Below are 18,676 nucleotides of genomic sequence, written 5' to 3'. Positions count from 1 at the left end.
GTCATTATGTATGACCCATTCAGACGTCTCAGGTCATTTCTGACACCTTATAAGGTGAAAGTCTACTAGCTGAACCCAGAATTAGATCCAAGTTTGCCAAAGGTGCTCTCGGATATTGTTTATCTCTGGAGCAAGCTGCCTAATGATTTGGGGTCTGTCACCACTGTATCTGCACGTAAACCAAACTTGAGACTTTCCTGTTCACACAAACCTTTGATCAATTACTGTCTCTGCTTTTTTCAGTGTGCACTGCCCGTGTACAGGTTTGTAGTGGTGTGTGGTATGTGTGGTATGTTTGATGCACACTGGGTACATGTTTAGTTGAATGAGATTCTGTATTTCACAGGTGCTCTTTTTCCCTTTTGTTGGCTTTGCTGTTATGTTTTCACAAGTCCATGTCTTTGTATATTATCATGAACTGTTTCTTTTAATGTAAAGCCCTTTGAGTTTTGATCTAATTAAATTTGCAATATAATCTAACTAGCCATTGCCATTATTCACACATTAATACTACCTAGAGCCCGCGCCTCAACATTATTTGAGTAGTGTGGAATCATTTTGACAGAGAATGGAAAAAAAGGCAGCCAACATAAAAAAGAGCTTTGGAATGCCCTTTAATTAGTCTGGAGAATTATTCTTTTAGATCTACTTTAAGATATCACAAGACAGATTGTCTAAGAGGGTTCAGGCTCTTAGGAAGAATAAAGATGATCAAACCAAATATTGGCTTGTTTGGACTGTGCAAAGTCTTTTTGTGCCTTATATACTGTATTTCCAAATATGTTTGTACATATTTTCAAGGGGTGGTTAGGGGGTGGCTCAAGCCACTTTTCCCTCCCTTGTTGCTTCGTATAGTCCGACGTCATTTTGACGCGAACACACGGTCTTGTTTTAAAAGTAGGTATTGCCTTGTCGTGTTAAACTTCCTCTTTATTGTCATTGACTTTCCTCAAACTTCCGTCTTTTGTGTGACGTCATTGTCCACTCCTCTGCTATAGGGACTAGTAACGAAGCGGAAACTTTCCGCGCTTTCGTCGGTGAAAGTTCACAAATTGAAGAAGAGTGGCGGGAGTTGTTGTCAGCCGGGGCGTCTGTTGTTACGGAGCAACTTTTTATAGGTGTATTTAACTTCTTATTAAGCGGACCAGGAGTTCACAGGTGTGCTGGTAGAGATCAGTCCTACATTTGGGTAAGATTAGCCGTAGCGCGAGACTGTTTCGTGTTTACACCTGTGCTTGCTAGCTTTCTGTTTCAGCTCTTTGTAAAGGAAAGGAGCTCCCACTGAATTCAACAAAAAAAAAAAAGCACGTGCACCGATGGATTACTGAGCTTAATATGCTATATTTCTACATGTAAATGCAGAATGCACAGGTCTAACACGCGGATACATTACGAGAGTGCACTTGGCACGACAAATGTAGCTAACCACATTACTTGGTTGTGATGCTAAATGTGTTCTTTGCAGCTTACAGGGCCACTGCAGCAGTCAGTTGGTACATTGCTACAGGCTATGTAGTGCGCAGTGTTGTCCCGAAATTCGCGTCGCTTTTGTCGATCATAAAAGATTATTTTTATTGAGTGTTGATCCTCTTTTTGTGATTTGAATATTGGTGTAATCCCCCTGTCCTACATATTTCTGAGGCATTCCCTCTGTGCCGGAAATATGGACTAAAACAGCATTGAAAGTTTTGATTATTATTTAACTGTAATGTTTCCTATGCATACATAGCTTTACCCCCACCCCTAAGGTTAGCTTTGATTGTCGACTGTGAAAAAGTTTTGTTGTATTAACTTTCCTAAATCTGATCATGATAATTTTCTCATTTCCTTAAAATTTTATGCTGTCATCAGTATGTGCTTAAGTGAGTTTTTAACATCTTTCTTTTTTATAATTGTGTAGATATATTCACTATGTATATATATTTTCTAAATTTCTTGTAGGTATGGATTTTAAACGACGCAATGGTGGTCCTTTCAAGGGTGGCCCATCTCAGGCCAAGCGGGGTAAAGCAGCTGGTGAATGGGAGGACAGTCCATCACAATTTGAGGAGGAGTTGTCACAGTTTGATGAGGCAGAGATGGATGTAGAGGAATTTGAAGGTCAGGTGGGACATGATGTCATTCCAGTGGGTAAGTGTTGCATAGAAAGGTACAGTCAGAGGTGACTTTGTTGTGTAAATGACATGCTGACCTGTTTCAGAAATGTTATTGGTGAAAGTTTTATACAATTCCCATAAGCGTGCTTGATGCTTAGTGCTTGATTTATCAAAGCTTTAGTGTCACATAGCATCTCACTGATGAAAAGTCTTTAAATGATCTATAATAATGTCATATTTTCATATTTTGCATATTATTAACAGTAAGAGAAGTATATGGCGCATGGTAGCTATGGTAGTTGTGTCCTGACTAAATGAAACATACATTTAGCTTTGCTTTTTTTCTGAAATATTAACTGACATCTGTTGAACCAGTTAACTTACTCAGAAACATACTCTTCTGGATTAATTTCTGGCAATTCTCATACTGTTCCCAAATGAGCTAAACCCAGTGAATTGATAAATAATGCTCTTTGGTTTTAACTCCGTTTTATTTCCTCTTCCTGTCAGGTGACCTTTTCTCAACAGACCTTAACCCTCGTTGGCGGCGGCCTGCTGCTCCCTCACTGAACCCATCATCTGATACTCTGGTGTTCCAGCAGATTGATCTGGACTATTATTTGGGTAAATACTCACTCTAACCACAAAGTCAAATGAGAGTAGATGGCCTGAGAGGAACAAGTATATATGTTGGCTTCTCTTTTTGTGTCATGCAGGTCCATCAGTGGCTGGCATGCCTGGCCAGTCACAAGCAAAGGTACCAATCATTAGGATGTTTGGCGTGACAGACAATGGTAACAGTGTGTGTTGCCATATCCATGGCTTTGCGCCTTACTTCTATGTTCCTGCACCAAATGGTGAGTACTTGATGAGATTTTTAACACTGGACTTTATTTGATATACCATATTTTCTCAATGCTAATAGCCATTAGTTGGTTATTAGTGAACGATGGAACGCACTTCTGTCGTCTAGAGAGTCACATGTGTGATTTCTGCTTTCAGGTGGAAAATGATTGACTTACTGCTTATACAATTTACAATGTTTCCCTCTTTCTGTTTGAAAGGGTTCAAGTCTGATTACCTGGGTGAATTTCAAAGAGAGTTGAACTCTGCTGTTCTGAAGGACATGCGCTCCAATAAGGACAACATCTCGGTCACGGTTTTGGCTGTGGACATCACCCGCAAAGAGAGTAAGTGCAAGTAATGTGCAAATGCTAATTAGAGTTTATTGTTAAGTGGATAATCATGGATATGATTTTTGGTCCAACTGTTGAGGTTGGTTGTACCTAGAAACATGTATGATTATTGACATTCTACTACTTCACTAGTGTGATGTTTTGCAGGGATGACACAAAATGCTGAGCTTCTCCTTTCTATTTCCCAAAGGCATGTATGGTTACCATGGGCAACGCATTCTGGATTTCTTGCGGATTACCATGGCGATGCCCCGTCTCATTGCACCTGCAAAGAGACTGCTGGAACAGGGCTTTAAATTTGGACCTTTCCCCATACAAAGTTACCAATCCTACGAGGCCAACATAGATTTTGAAATCAGGTGTGTGTGTGTCTTCGTGTCATGTGAAAAATAGTTTGAAAATGAACATTACTTGACAGACAGACGGAGGTGCTTAATAGGCTAATTTCTTTTGAATATATTGGTTCAACTGAAGCAATAAATCCTAAACATTTCTTCCAAAAAAAAGGGTACGTCCTACATGTATTGTGTATGTTTCTGATGTATTAAGTAGTTGATTTTTCTATTCTTCTTTTTGTGTGCGTGTGATTAAAGATGCTGCTTCAATAGCTATAAATTCCTTTCTTACAGAGCAGAGTATTGGTAGATGAGCTAATGCTTTATCTTTCAGATTTATGGTGGACAGTGATGTGGTGGGATGCTGTTGGATTGAACTTCCCAAAGGCAAGTATCTATTACGTGAAGAGAGGAGCCAGGGGGACATGGATTCTCAGTCCACAGCCAAGGTGGGTCTTATTCACCGACTGCTACAGTGCTACGATTGTCATCAGCAATGTTCCCTCTAATATTTCATGTGTCTGGGCATACACACATAGCCTGGGTGCCAGCCGAACTTAGCCCCGCCCATAAAAGATTTGGTCGGGAAGTTCGGTCTGGCTCTGCTCTGTTGGGAAATCATTATGCCCGACCAAGAATTGGTCGGACCAACCAGATTGCCAGGCTTTATACGATGATGGACAGATGATCAACAGGGACATTATCGACTACGTCACTAAAGAGCTGAACACGGCTGCCGCTGGAGAGTTGGGGTGTGTAGATTCTGCCATCGAGTCTGTTCTACAGGATCTCCACATTGCATTCATTTTGAAAGACGAACAGAGGAACGCGATAAAGGCTTTTATCGATAGAAAAGATGTTTTTGCCGTGCTTCCTACAACAAGTGTGTGTTGCTTAATCTACGTCACATACTACGTTGCTCTGATTGGTTGTAGGTCTATCCAATTGAGCGAAGAGGCATTTTTTTCTCCTGGTTCGGTTGAAACACGCCCCATACCCAAATCTCTATTGAGCGGTATCAGACTCACATTCTGACTAGAATCGTGAGTATGACGTAGTCAGGCTAATACACAGAAGCTCCCTGAGCACACTGAGGACCACTGTGAGCAACATCAGATGTGCACGCTGTGGCCACACACCAGTTTCACACCTGTTCAAAACCTTGGATCATAGCAAGTTACATGGCTTATTAAAATAATCAAATCACAGCAGCAATTTCCATTAGTTTACTTTTAATATAAGTGATTTGGCCCACTTAAAATGAAAAAGACAAAAATCTTGTTGTTCATGAGATGTGTATTATGTGAGAGTCATGCTTGCAGCCTGCATGTTTTGCAGAGTAGACCTTTCTCACTCGAAAAAGAAAAAATCTCACCCAGTTTCACCGCTTGTTTTTCTATTTGCACATACTCAGACAGCCATTCCATCCTAAAAGAACCGCATTTCTTTTTTACTTTGGCTTGGTGAGTGGATGTGTTGCTGGCGCTGCCCGTTCGTTTCGCCATGATAAGGGGTTGCGTCTCTTAACTCCTAACTCCGCCGCACTGTTGTTAGCTAGCTAACCTGCACGGCGTGTATGGGCAGGGCACATATGCAAGCACTATCAATGCTATGATTGGCTGCATAGCGTAAGTAAACCCGTATCATTGGCTGAACACCTGTCACTCACTGCGTTATATTGAAAAATGGTACAGAAAAACACATTGGTCTAATTAATTAGATTAGGTCTAGTATTAGATATGAATGAATATGTTTATGATGAATTTTATTGTATGTGCTGCATAGATTTTCTTGTGCGCTGAGAATGTGTGCAGGCGCTTAGCTTAGAGGGAACATTGGTCATCAGTTAATTTCCATCTCTTTATGCAGTTTTCTTATTGCTAATCTTCTACCAACAGTGTTTTTGAACGTCTTCCTCTTGTGTTTGCCCTACAGGTGTCTTTGTGTCAGTATGAGGTGGACGTTGGATGGACGGATTTGATAAGTCACCCTGCAGAGGGAGACTGGCAGAGAATTGCACCACTGAGGGTCCTTAGCTTTGACATTGAATGTGCTGGAAGAAAAGGTAGTTTTATCTTCTCTTGTGTCACTTCTCATTCTGCAAACAAACTAACAAGCGCATAATTCAAACCCATCACTAAAGCCTGGTCGAAATTAATGAAAGGCGAAAGCACATTTTCAACCTGGTGTTGTTCTTTCCAGGAATCTTCCCAGAAGCAGATAAAGATCCCGTGATTCAGATAGCATCTATGGTCCAGCGGCAGGGTGAGACTGAGCCCTTCATTCGCACAGTGTTCACCCTTCAGTCCTGCGCCAGCATCATTGGCTCTCAGATATTATGCTTTACTCAGGAGAATCGGCTTCTCCAGGTACACACCCAACTCGTAAAGGCACAGATAAACACATACATGTTTTCTTGACAGTATTTTCCATCTACATATTATTCTGTCTCTGGTTGAGCAGAGCTGGGCGGAGTTTTTGAGGACAGTGGACCCGGACATCATTACTGGATACAACATTCAGAACTTTGACTTTCCCTATTTGCTCAACAGGGCAGCAGCTCTGAAGGTTTGATGGAGCCACATTTATGTACCATTTTGTCAAAGTCTAAAATGATCCTGGCAATTGAAGCTTCACATTTTCAAAAAGATCTCTCTGCCAATGCTTACACCAAGATATTTCTGTTTTCTTCTCTGCTGTTCTTTTTTTGTTCAGGTGAATTATTTTCCGTATTTGGGCCGAGTGCGAAACATGAAATCAGTTTTGCGAGACTCCAACTTCCAGAGCAAGCAGATGGGCCGCCGGGAGAACAAGACCATCAACATGGAGGGCCGAGTTCAGTTTGATCTGCTGCAGGTCAGCACGTACTAAAGGAATTTCTCATTCAATGAGAATATACAGATGAAGATATACAGGTTTTCAAAGATGAAGACCTTTAAATCTGATTGGTGCGCTTCTTCCAGGTTCTCCTAAGGGATTACAAACTGCGCTCTTACACGCTGAATGCTGTCAGTTTCCATTTTCTGCAAGAACAGAAGGAGGACGTGCAGCACTCCATCATCACTGATCTGCAGGTAGGGCACCGACAGACCGGTGGCGCTGGTATTCCAGATTTTCCTGCCCCAGTACACAATATTTAAATGCATTTCTTTTGTCAAGTCTGGATTGAAGATGGATTTGTTGCTGCTTTTTCTTATCTGTCCCACCTCCTATCGTCTCCCACTACAGAATGGAAATGAACAGACACGTCGTCGTTTGGCAGTCTACTGCCTGAAGGATGCCTATCTCCCATTGCGCCTGCTGCTGAAGCTGATGTGTGTGATCAACTACATGGAGATGGCCAGAGTGACAGGTGTGCCCCTGACTTACCTGCTCTCAAGAGGACAGCAGATTAAAGTCGTCTCTCAGCTGCTGCGACAGGTAAGAAAGACGAACTGAAACACAGCGACTGCTTGTGTAGGAATGGACTTGGAAACTAAATGTGAGTACATGTTTAGGCCATGAAACAGGACCTGGTCATGCCCGTTGTAAAGACAGAAGCAGGAGAAGACTACACTGGAGCAACTGTTATTGAACCAGAGAAAGGGTAAGAATATCTACCGTTTTTATGTTATTGTATGACCACACTGCTCCTGCTGTGTGGGAGGTACAGACTGATTTTCTTCTCCACCCCTCCCCTGTTTTTTTGTTGTAGCTATTACAATATTCCCATCGCCACCCTGGACTTCTCCTCCTTGTATCCGTCCATCATGATGGCTCACAATCTGTGCTACACCACCCTGCTGCAGAAAGGTTCAGAGGAGAAACTGGGGTAGGGAGCAACGCATTGCTTGCAAGTCATAGCACGCAAATCAATTGGCTTTGAATAACTGACGTTTCTATGAACGATTTTTGTTCCAATACAAATGATTTGGGGATGGAAACTTTTTTTTTAATAGACTTAGCGTTGTGTGTCTGCAGCCTGTCATCGGGGGACTTTATAAAGACTCCAACAGGCGATCAGTTCGTGAAGAGCTCCGTGAGGAAAGGACTTCTTCCAGAGATCTTGGAGAACCTGCTGTCTGCTCGAAAGAGGTTTGGAAGCAAATCACAAATAATGGAATAACTTAGACATATGCTGTTAATTTGTCACAATTCTTGAACATCATCTTCCCAATAGATCTCGTAGGAAATAAAAAGTGGGAAATCGAGTCTTAGAAAATTTTGGGACCCTGTAGATGGCAGATAAACACATTCTTGTGTGGATGTTTCTCAGGTGTTCCAGATGTGTTGCTCTTCCTCAGATTGTCCCACTTTATGTCCACAGGGCCAAAGCAGAGCTAAAGAAGGAAACTGACCCTTTCAAGAAGCAGGTGCTGGATGGTCGACAGCTGGCCCTTAAAATTAGTGCAAACTCTGTGTATGGCTTCACGGGGGCGCAGGTGGGCAAACTGCCCTGCTTGGAGATCTCACAGGTGAGCACTTTATTTCCTTAATTGTGAGGATTAAAACGGTGGATGTAATCTTTTGCATTTTTGCCCCATATTGTGCACAGATGTGAACTGTGAGCAAGATGCAGAGTAGAGATAAGTTTTTAACTGGAAACCACACAACAGGTGGAGGAAGAAATGTAAACGAGAAACACCAAAGATGGAGAGGAAATGGAAAACTGACAGTAGATAGTCAGTGGTGTTTTTTTTGGCTGTTGATTGGAAAGTTCATACTTTTCTATACACTATATTTGAAATAGGACCTTTTATAGGTTTGTGGTCCGAAAAGGCTGTTATACACCAGCTCGATGAGAAGAACCAGTGGTGATGAGAGGTCACTTCACTTCGCCAGTGTCTGAACAAACAAAATGTCACTTGAACACACCGCAAAGGCGACTTGCAACCACCAGTGCGGGGGGGGCAGTTGCATGTACATTGTGCTAAAATGGAAACTAGAAGCCTCTGTGGATCTAAAAAAAAAAACCCATTAATAAAAAAAGGTAAACATTCTTTTAATCATGATTCTCACAGTGGTCTTCGGTCTCTTTAGAATGGATTGTCTTTCGAGAAATGAAGATAACAAATGAGAAATTGCGTGTGAGCCGTTTGCTATCTGCCATCAGGGCCACCTCCTTTGTAGTGCACTTCTTTGCCATGCTGAACAGCCATAGCTAATGGGGTCTAATTCCTGTAGTTTTATAAGTTAGTAAATTTTTTTAAAGCATCAAACCTTCTTCTTTTTCTTTTTACACTGTATTTTTCTCAGACTGAAACTCATTGCTTGTAATTTGGCTAAAACCTTTGCATAACAGCTAGTGATGGCTTATTCTAACACCTAAGATCACAGATTCAATGACACGTTTATTGTAATGTTTGCTTTTCGTCTCATTCAGAGTGTCACAGGATTTGGAAGACAGATGATTGAGCAAACCAAACAGCTGGTGGAGTCAAAGTACACGCTTTCCAATGGTTATCAAGCAGATGCCAAGGTGAGGAATGCAGGCGGCCTCCCTCCACCAACCCCAAAGCGAACGTTCATCTTTCTGTTTTCCTATTTTGATGATTTCCAGCTTACCACCCTGCGTTCAATTGTTTCTCTCAGCAGTTTAAGCACTTTTTTTTTTTTTTTTTTTTAATTTGTGAAGGTAATTTATGGGGACACGGACTCTGTCATGGTCAAGCTTGGAGTTGCAACTGTAAAGGAAACCATGGATATTGGGAGGGAAGCGGCTGAGTGGGTGTCGTCCCATTTTACACCACCAATCAAGCTGGAGTTTGAGAAGGTACATTTTAGTTCATTCTGTTTATTAAAGCAGCTGACTTCTGACTTTGATAAGGAGGATATTTAGTTTTTAGTATCCTCCTTCATCAGAACTAATACTACTAATGTGAGTTAAAAATGTGGCAAATATCCAGTATTGTGATTTTCTGTGATGAAGCGTGATATGTTTATCTATTTAAAAAAAAATTTTTTTTTACTTCCTTCTGGCTTTCAACTGCAGTTGGAGAAACTTTTGAAAATAGTTGATTTTTGATGTAGCAGCCTCAGTAATGTATGGGCCTTTTGTCTCTATGATACATTCAACAACACGAAAACCTCACCTTTACATTTCTCTCATTCGATAAGTTTAATATCCAGTCGGAGTAAATAGCTCCTGAGTCCTGGATCAGGTCTGAAGCTGACTAGGCTTTGCATTCAGATCCCCTCAGCTCTACAACTCCCTGACGATCTGAGGCTTTAGGATTCAATATCTTGAAATAAGTGTTTAAATGTGTTTTTTGTTTTTTTCTTCCTTGAGCCTGATTTTTATCGATTCTAACTTTTATTCCCAACAGCATGCCTTAACTGAACTGCTTTGTTCTTGAGTGTTTTGTTCTTTTTTATTTTTGTCATTTGCTCATTCGTTTTCATCTGCTTTGTCGTCACCGTGTAACTGTTCTTTTCGATTAGGATAGTATTGAACAGCTTATTAATTTGGGTTTTAGATGAACTAGTTTTGGATTAAGCATTTACAAGATGAATTTGCACTTCCATCTTCCAGGATTTCTGGCTGAAGTTTTGCTTGAAAAATTGGGCGACTGTTTCAGAATGTTGCAGCTAATTTGAAGAGCTAAATGAACAAGAAGTTGCTCTTGTCATCTCCACAGGTGTACTATCCATACCTGCTGATCAATAAGAAGCGCTATGCAGGCCTCTATTTCTCCTCTCGTTCAGACATGCATGACAAGATGGACTGTAAAGGCATTGAGACTGTTCGGAGAGACAACTGCCCTCTGGTGGCTAACCTTATCAACACGTGTCTGCAGCAAATCCTCATTGACAGGTACTCGCATACATGCTGCACTGTCAGTTTATTTGGTGGACAAGCTATAGATTTATTTTGAAGAACATCTTAAAATAGGATTTCAGATGCTCAAAGATGTGTTTCTCTTTTATAATTTGTGTCTCTTTAGGGATCCCCAAGGTGCAGTGGATCACGCCAAAGAGGTGATCTCAGACCTGCTGTGCAATCGTATCGACATCAGCCAGCTGGTCATCACCAAGGAGCTGACGCGCACAGCCCAGGAGTACGCTGCCAAGCAGGCTCATGTGGAGCTAGCAGAAAGGTCTGATTAATCAGCAAATAGACCCTTAGCCGCTTTATTTGAAACGTTTCACAGAGGAAAACTTGGTGTGGGTGAAATTCACTCCAGATGTTTTACAGGATGCGGAAAAGGGACGCGGGTAGCGCCCCGAACCTGGGAGACAGAGTGCCATACGTCATCATCAAGGCTGCAAAAGGAGTGGCAGCATACATGAAGTCAGAGGTGCGAAGCATCAGCTCTGAATGTCTGACATGTTTGTTTCACTTTGCATCCTCTTGTGTTACTTTTTACCCCCGATGATAATCACGATTCTTTGACTTGTTTTAGGACCCGATCTACGTGCTGGAGAACAATATTCCCATTGACACGCAATACTACCTGGAACAGCAGCTGTCCAAACCCCTGCTGAGAATATTTGAGCCCATCTTGGGGGAGAGCAAGGCTGAGAGCATCCTTCTAAGTACATCAGCACTCATATCATACAAATATCTGGGTCTCTGTAATGGCCGATTTTCATATTGGTAAAATGATTAGGGTTAAGCCTAGTTCAGTTGAAACTGTTGAATCGGTAATCTAAGTTTTGATCTCGAAAAAACAAACGTCTGATATTTTGGGAGGGATTATGTGCAGAAATCTATGTCTTGTATCTTATTTCATTTTGTGTTGTTGTCTTCCAGAGGGCGATCACACACGCTGTAAGACTGTTTTGACCTCAAAGATCGGAGGCCTCATGGCGTTTGCTCAGAGGAGGAGCACCTGCATCGGCTGCAAAGCTGTACTTAAGACGGATGGTGGGTGCTTCTTCTTTTCTTCCCCTCACTTTGAGTTTAAATGAAGCTCAGATTTCGTCCATAATTCTTCTGATTAGTTTCCTACACTTATTTCATGTTTACTGTGTGTCATTTCAGCGGCTGTGTGTGATTTCTGTAAGAAGAAGGAGTCTGAACTTTATCAAAAGGAGGTAGGCAAGCAGCCAAATGGCTTCATTATATTGGTTTCGTGCTTGTCTTAGCTCAAGGTTTTACGAGAACCTTCACATTTAAAAATGACTAGTTAGTGGCTATTTTAAGGGCTCAGAACTTGAAGGTAATTTGATAATAAAAGCACGTCTTGATTGATTTGACAGGAGCAGAATGCCTGTTTCAAAGCTTTTTGTAATTTAATAATTTACTTTGGGATCGCTAAACCTGAGTGTGAGTGAAAACGGTCTCTATAAATGTCGAAAGACACAATTTCATTAGATAAGGAGGAATTGGAGGGTGATACGTGAAAATAAATCAAACCTTTCTCCCCCACACGTAACAAGTTAACACTCGTACTGTAAATGACAGATCTTTCACCTGAACGCATTAGAGGAGCGTTTCTCTCGTCTGTGGACCCAGTGTCAGCGCTGCCAGGGCTCCCTCCACGAGGATGTGCTCTGTACCAGGTAGATGCACAACACACATGCACGTATTCCTCGGAAATGTGGACCGCCAGCTTTATGAGCGCAGAACCATGGTAACCCTGTTGATGCTCATTCCTCTGCAGCCGGGATTGTCCCATATTCTACATGAGGAAGAAAGTTCAGAAAGATCTGGATGACCAAAGCAAGCTGGTGTCTCGCTTTGGATGGTGAGAGAGAGAGACATTGATGGTTGACGTGCCTTATTTGATGACCTTTGACTATCATCCTTACACTGTGTCTTTTGGGGCTTGTAAAAATGCAGATATATATATCACTTGATTTCTATGTTTTGTAGTATGAATAAAATGGTCTTTTTGTAAAAAATAGAAAAGTGATTAATTACAAAAGAATTACCGAAGAAAGGTCACACCGGAAAATGTACAGACAGGTTGGTAAACCACACAGCTGTCGGGGTTACAGTGTGAAAACCTACATGTGCAGCTCTACATTTGCATGTCAGTCTGATTTGACATCAAAAGTAAAAGCAGATACTTTCAGAGATGAAAAGGGGAACTTGATTATTCAGCCTTTGTCTCCGTCAGACCTCAAACCACATTCTTTCCCCGATTTTTATTTTTTGTAAGCCAACAAGAACAATTTTATAATCTATAAAGTACACAGTTGTTTTGCTATTCAAGTGATGCATACTGTCAAATATTTAGATTAGAGTAAATCCAAGCTCTGCTTATGCTCTCAAAGTTTTGGATGGGCTCATGTCCTGTAAAGAACTCCGTCACCTGCGGGAAACTCCCTCCTTGTAAAAGTTCGCCTTGGACAAACACAACATGTAAAAGCTGAAGACGTTTATTTGTTCAGTACAGAGTGCATCACAGGTTTTACAGTTGTCAATGCAAAACAGCTCAAATCATTTGGGCATTTCAGTTCTCAAAATAGTCATCTTTCTGAGTATACTATTTACAGAGTGACTCCAAATACCACATTCAACGATGCTGTTGCACCAAAGAAGCGAGGAGCCCGCTGGTTAAGAGGCTGCAACTGACTCGCTGAACTTTTAAGACACAATTTTAGTAGCTGTAGATATGGTATTTCTTTTTCTTCTATTAAACACTGGGGAATGATTTTAGGAGTTCTACAAAAATAGAAAATCAATCTTTTACATTTGGGTTGAATGTAGCTATGCCACTAATGTTGCCCTATAGAATAACCTTACCATACAGCATCCCATGATTAGACAACAAAACTGAGTTGAACACTGGCCTCGGCTCGTTGTCATTGTTGCACATAGTACCACATGGATTTTATTTTCACAAACCACAAGCCGATGTGATTAAGCGGTGTTACAAACGTGATGTTAAAAGCTGACCGTGGACCACAGTGTGGCTGTACAGGACCAACAGCAGAGCCGGCACCTCAAACACTGAGCTGATGTTTGTGTGAGAAGGACAGAAAGCAACCGATCGTCGAAATTACTCTGCGCCCGATTAATTAAAACAAAAACTCATTCCTGAGTAAACTTTTAAAGTGACACTAACTACAGTAATTACTAGGCTCTACAATAAACACGTAAAAAGGAAATTAATAAAGTGCAGCTGGGAGTCGGGACTGGTATTGACACGTTTGAGAGAAAAATATAATGCTGTTGGTTCAAGTTCCAGAGGCTACAACAATCTATTAAAAACGCGCTGAAATTCTATCGAGACCAAATGTCCTCAGAGGGAAGGAAAAAGGGGAAAAAAAAAAAAATTAATTTGTTCGCTCAGAAAAGTTAAAAACCAAGTCGTTGCTGTTACTGGGTTGAGTTCCAAAACATTTGTGGGTTTTTGGGCCAAGTTCATCACCTAGTGTTAGCGTGCAAATTGCAGTGAAGCACAATTTTTCAAAGACAGTCTCTTAAAGAAAACAGAGAATGCACATGGATGAGAAAAACAAATCTTGTGCCTAGACAGTCTTAGTGGAAACCGTAACGGCAATAAAATAAAAAAAGATTTTGCCACGTCTGCTTTCCTGTTACTGGACATCTCCACGGAGACGGGGCAGTGTGAAACAAGTGCTCTCAGGGCTGCAGGCTGTGTGTGTGTGTTTGCTATAGTATAACGCAACGTCTCTGAGTGCTCTTCTTGCTCTTCTTGTTGCTGCGGTTGGTCTCTTTGTATCTCCTGATCTCTCGCACTAGTGAGTAGAAAGCTTCCTCTACACCCTGCGAGACAGAAAAGTTTGGTCAAACTAAAAAGAAGAACTGTTACCAAACAAGGTTTTTGCTTGTTAAAAGTGTTTGGTTGTAGTTATTTGGTTCCTCAAACATTAAGAATCGAGTGAACGCTCCTACATACCTGTCTGGTTTTGGCAGAAGTCTCGACAAACGGGACTCCGTAGCTTCGTGCCAGCTCCTGCGCTTGTTTCGACTCCACTGTGCGGGTACTCAGGTCGCTCTTGTTCCCCACCAGCACCATGGGAACGCTGTCGCTGTCCTTCACCCTGTTGATCTGCTCTCTGAGATGGAGACATATGCAACAAACCCTTAGAGGCTGAACCTGCTCTATGTTTTCAACAGGTGGTTATTATAGTCACGAACTGGGCCAGCTACACCACCTGCACTCAAGACTAAACTGGACTTAATCTTTGCATTTAAAATGGTCATCACTGTGCTCTAAATAATGTATTATCTCTAGATCCCACCCCATTAATATAGCTAAATATTCACAGACCACATAAGAAATGTCCAAATGGCTCCACAAAACTTGTAACCACACTCAGCAGATCTTCTACACATAAGTGGGTGTAGTTCCTACTCATCAGGAAATGGCGTAAGTAGTTGCACTACTTTAACAAGTACTTTAACAATAATTTATATGCCGGGGTCCTATTTACTGCAACAGGTTAAACAAGTGGTTGAAACAAACACTTAGCTCTTTGACATTTAAATTTCTTTCTCCTGCAGTCTGAGCCTACGTGTGCCTCTGAGCCTTCTTGTACCTGTAGATGTGAACGTCCTCAAAGGACTTTATGTTGTTGATAGCAAACACACATAGGAAGCCCTCTCCCGTCCTCATGTACTGGTCTCTCATGGCACTGTATTCCTCTTGACCTGCAGTGTCCAAGATGTCCAACAGACACGTCTCTCCATCGATCACGACCTGTTTTCTGTACGAGTCCTGTAACACGGCATCAGTGTGATCAAGCCAAACATCTGCAAAGTGACTTTCACAAGTTATACACCTGGTGAAACTTAAATCTAATAGTTCTATTAACTAACTTCAGATAGAAATAAAAGTTTTGCAACCAGTTGGCTGAGGCCAAGAATGTGAGCGAACGCATCACAGTTAGCAGTGCTGATTTATATCGGTTTGTGGCCATTACTGAAACCGGATAAGTATCTGCAGAAAAGCTGCATGCTTCATCAGCTTTTACCAGATATCAGCAACTTTAAAATGATCCAGTCGTTTAAGTGGGTTGTTTTCTTTTTAAATCATGTATTTGGTCTTATGTGTGACAGCACGGCCTCGTCTTTATGCTGGTAAAAGTGTTTAATTTCATCTATAACAGCCATGCTTTTTATGGCGTAGTAAATACTTCTTTATGTACTTTAGAAACCAACATCTGCACAACGATAGTGGTTTTATCATTTATTTTTTAATGGCACATTTATTATTTAAGTATGTAATGCATGTAGAGCTTGTAGATCGTGCGTGCTAGTAAATGCCAACAGGCAGTCATGTCCGACCCTGTAAAATACCTTCAGGACCATTAAAATAAGAATATCTCTGATGCTGAGAATAATATCCTTGAGAACAACTCCCATGTGTGGTGGCTGCTTTCTCACCTCGATGGTCGGATCATATTCGTCCACGAAGTGGTTCTGGATGAGCTGGATGGTAAGAGCGCTCTTCCCCACACCTCCAGCTCCGACCACCACAAGTTTGTACTCGGTCATGCCTGCAACGGATCAAACCAACAGGTGGACGTCGTCGTTAAAAGCCGTGATGAAACACCCTGAACCTTCTTCCTCCCCTATCTGACATGGCGAGAGAGACTGACCCAGATTTATCCTTGGCGTTAGGTGTCAAGTCTTCTTTATCAATGTGGAATCGATGCAAATGAGTATACTGATAATAAAATAATAACAATGATAAAGTCCAAAAGTGCTCACCTGTATGTGGAGCTTGTAACACTGTTTAATATTAAGTTAACTTTACTATGGATAAATGAGATTAGCTTGCTACATAACGTTAGCCTGAGACGACTTCCTTGTTCAAATCACTTGTAGAAACACTTAGTATATGTCCACTAATTACCTGTCAGACTAGAATAACCTGCGAAAACATTCACCGGATATTTGTAAAGTTGCTAGACAAAAAAAACTTATTTAAAGTTATAAATAAATTACAAGCTGAAACTCGTAGGAGCTTCTACTTATTCTCCATTGTGGTTCATAGTAAAGCGACGCTTTTTCACATTAATCTCCTTGTCAACCAACCAATGAAACGACGACATTCAGACAGACGTTCAATAAGGCCAATCAGAGTAGAGTTTAGCTTCCTAGCTCCGCCTACATGTGACTGACGCATCCAATCATAAACGGATATAGTATTAATTGGGTGCAGCTTTCCAGTCAGTCTCCCCTCTCGCTTCTTAAAGCGGAGGTCGGCAACTTTTTTTTAGTCATATTAGCTTGAACTGTCATGGGATTCTGGAAGTAGAATATTAAATAGGCTGTCTAGGAAAAATAACGAAATCTGTAGCTCCCGCTGAAGCCTGTAATCATGCTTGCAAAAACCGAGCGCTCCCGGCTGTTTTTAACCAATCAAGTTAGGGTGGAGGAATCCTACCTGTCAATCACAGCTTGTGCACACGCTGTTGAGCGTGAGTCTGCCCCAGCTTGTGTGCGCTCACACTGGTGAGAACTCACGTGCACAACCTCGTCCACAGAGGGGGAGGGGTTTGGGGTACCCAGGCTCCGCCCTCGCAGTGACGCAACACCTTCGGCTCTGCTACACTGCTATACCAGAGAGTCCACAGCCCTTTTACAGACAGCCGTTCCACTTCCTATTCGCCCCATTATAAAAAATTTGGCTGCAGTTCAGTTGATTTTCTCTGGGGGCGCTGGCGAGCGAGTGCAGAATGACCATTTTCCATAGGGCTGGCGCTAATAACTCAAAAAATGTCCCCGCTAGCGGCTGAAACCTGATAATAATACTGTGATTTCTGACAGAGGGATGTGGATTTATATCGAAAGTACAATAACCTGGGAGTTATAGCTTTCTGTTTTCTTACAGGTCTGGCATTTGCGAGTCAGTATCTGCTAGCATCTAGCTAACGAAATCTGAAGAACGCACGGCTGATTACGACCGGCTGCTTTACGGCACACATCCACCGTGCCAGAGTGCTAACCTGGTGCCGCTAACAACAACCAAAGCTAAATCAGAGGCTAGTCAGAGAGTATGTAAAAGGGCTGTGCTGAAATCTGTAACTATTTGAGCTAACCCCTCTCTGCTAGCTTAGCGCTAGGACTGACCATGCCGTAAAGTGATGCCACATGCGTGACGTCACTCTGGATGCAATACTGACAATAAATGTGTATTTTAAACAAATCTAGTGAGTCTAAAAAATCAAACCAAGTGCCGTTTGAAAGGATAATTTATCCTGCCTTTAGGAAAATTAAAATGAAACAATATGAAAAATTATATCCAAAGCAATGGCTGGATCTAAGGTGGATTTCATAGTACCACCATAGAGTTTGGCGTGCTCTGCACTGCTTCGTTGGCGCCCCTAGAGTGCAGTACCACCCGGAAATAGCCGCCAGTTTTCCCTCTCCTCATAATAGAGACTCTCTGAGAGAATCACAGTATTATTTTCAGGTTTCAGCCGCTAGCGGGGACATTTTTTGAGTTATTAGCGCCAGCCCTATGGAAAATGGTCATTCTGCACTCGCTCGCCAGCGCCCCCAGAGAAAATCAATTGAACTGCGGCCAAATTTTTTATAATGGGGCGAATAGGAAGTGGAACGGCTGCCTGTAAAGGGGCTGTGGCTATACTCAGGCAAACTGCTCATTCAGGTGGATTCGAGTTCCCGAAAAAATGGGAACTCCACCCACTTTGTCGGGAAGCAATCAACTTTGAGCAGCGCCAACGGCCCAGGGTAGAGACGTGTTCAAGATAGTGACGTACTTGAACTGCCACTCAACCCATGGATTGTACCACACGGAAGCGCTTCATTCAATATCAACATGGAGCAGCGTCAAGCTTTTAACACTGCTGTAGATGCTGTAATGAAAGTGTTCGACGGGAGATTCTCGTTAAAAATCGAGCAAAGAACAGCCCTTGAATCATTTCTTGACAGGAAAGACGTTTTCGGCTTGCTCCCTACTGGCTTTGGTAAGAGTTTAATCTACCAGTTAGCCCCGCTGGTAGCTAAATCATACGTCAGAGGAAAGAGTGGTGTGATTGGCTTAAGCTTAGGCACAGCCTTTTCTGGCCACAACCAGTAGCCCGAGGGAGGCGGGTTGACCAGGCCATTTCGAATCGTATTCGTTATGGTCTTGGTCAGACCAGAATCTCGAAGAGATTTGAAAGTCTATAGCCCCTTTCA

At 42.0% G+C, this 18,676-nt stretch overlaps 2 protein-coding genes across 4 annotated transcripts; one reads left to right on the top strand and one right to left on the bottom strand.

Annotated features, from left to right (window-relative positions):
- The first annotated feature begins 1,018 nt into the window (after positions 1–1,018).
- Positions 1,019–12,433, top strand: pold1 (polymerase (DNA directed), delta 1, catalytic subunit). The gene is made up of 27 exons (XM_075453488.1): positions 1,019–1,189; positions 1,942–2,130; positions 2,607–2,720; positions 2,813–2,953; positions 3,161–3,286; positions 3,483–3,651; positions 3,962–4,076; positions 5,563–5,692; positions 5,830–5,996; positions 6,091–6,195; positions 6,343–6,483; positions 6,591–6,701; positions 6,856–7,047; positions 7,125–7,213; positions 7,322–7,438; positions 7,588–7,701; positions 7,934–8,081; positions 8,990–9,085; positions 9,242–9,379; positions 10,245–10,420; positions 10,551–10,703; positions 10,802–10,904; positions 11,010–11,142; positions 11,360–11,473; positions 11,591–11,643; positions 12,014–12,111; positions 12,213–12,433. Exons 2-27 carry the CDS (start codon positions 1,944–1,946, stop codon positions 12,298–12,300), a joined length of 3,318 nt encoding a protein of 1,105 aa, XP_075309603.1. The 5' UTR covers positions 1,019–1,189; positions 1,942–1,943; the 3' UTR covers positions 12,301–12,433.
- Positions 12,434–12,917: 484 nt separating this feature from the next.
- On the bottom strand, positions 12,918–16,536 carry LOC142370966 (GTPase KRas). 3 transcript variants are annotated; one of them, XM_075453516.1, is made up of 6 exons: positions 16,383–16,536; positions 16,126–16,193; positions 15,911–16,023; positions 15,064–15,242; positions 14,421–14,580; positions 12,918–14,287 (listed from the first exon to the last, which is right to left on the bottom strand). In XM_075453516.1, the coding sequence occupies exons 3-6, from the start codon at positions 16,019–16,021 to the stop codon at positions 14,174–14,176; spliced, it is 564 nt and encodes a 187-aa protein (XP_075309631.1). In that variant the 5' UTR covers positions 16,022–16,023; positions 16,126–16,193; positions 16,383–16,536; the 3' UTR covers positions 12,918–14,173. The 3 variants fall into 3 exon arrangements, with proteins under 3 accessions (XP_075309631.1, XP_075309629.1, XP_075309630.1); XM_075453514.1 differs by lacking the exon at positions 16,126–16,193 and having other exon boundaries at positions 16,238–16,536; XM_075453515.1 differs by lacking the exon at positions 16,126–16,193.
- Positions 16,537–18,676: the final 2,140 nt, after the last annotated feature.

The sequence above is a fragment of the Odontesthes bonariensis genome, chromosome 21 (genome assembly GCF_027942865.1).
Source record: "Odontesthes bonariensis isolate fOdoBon6 chromosome 21, fOdoBon6.hap1, whole genome shotgun sequence".
In the NCBI taxonomy this organism is placed as follows: domain Eukaryota; kingdom Metazoa; phylum Chordata; class Actinopteri; order Atheriniformes; family Atherinopsidae; genus Odontesthes; species Odontesthes bonariensis.
Note: the sequence above shows the minus strand (reverse complement) of the source record. Positions and strands in the feature narration are given on the sequence as shown.

Excerpts from the sequence above, each read along its gene's own strand:
- LOC142370966 (XM_075453514.1), bottom strand. The coding sequence starts at position 16,021 with ATGACCGAGTACAAACTTGTGGTGGTCGGAGCTGGAGGTGTGGGGAAG. Across the intron at positions 15,243-15,910 it reads AATATGATCCGACCATCGAG|GACTCGTACAGAAAACAGGT; the intron begins GTGAGAAAGCAG and ends GCCGTGTTACAG. Across the intron at positions 14,581-15,063 it reads GAGGACGTTCACATCTACAG|AGAGCAGATCAACAGGGTGA; the intron begins GTACAAGAAGGC and ends TCTCCATCTCAG.
- pold1 (XM_075453488.1), top strand. The coding sequence starts at position 1,944 with ATGGATTTTAAACGACGCAATGGTGGTCCTTTCAAGGGTGGCCCATCT. Across the intron at positions 2,131-2,606 it reads ACATGATGTCATTCCAGTGG|GTGACCTTTTCTCAACAGAC; the intron begins GTAAGTGTTGCA and ends TCTTCCTGTCAG. Across the intron at positions 5,997-6,090 it reads AGGAGAATCGGCTTCTCCAG|AGCTGGGCGGAGTTTTTGAG; the intron begins GTACACACCCAA and ends CTGGTTGAGCAG.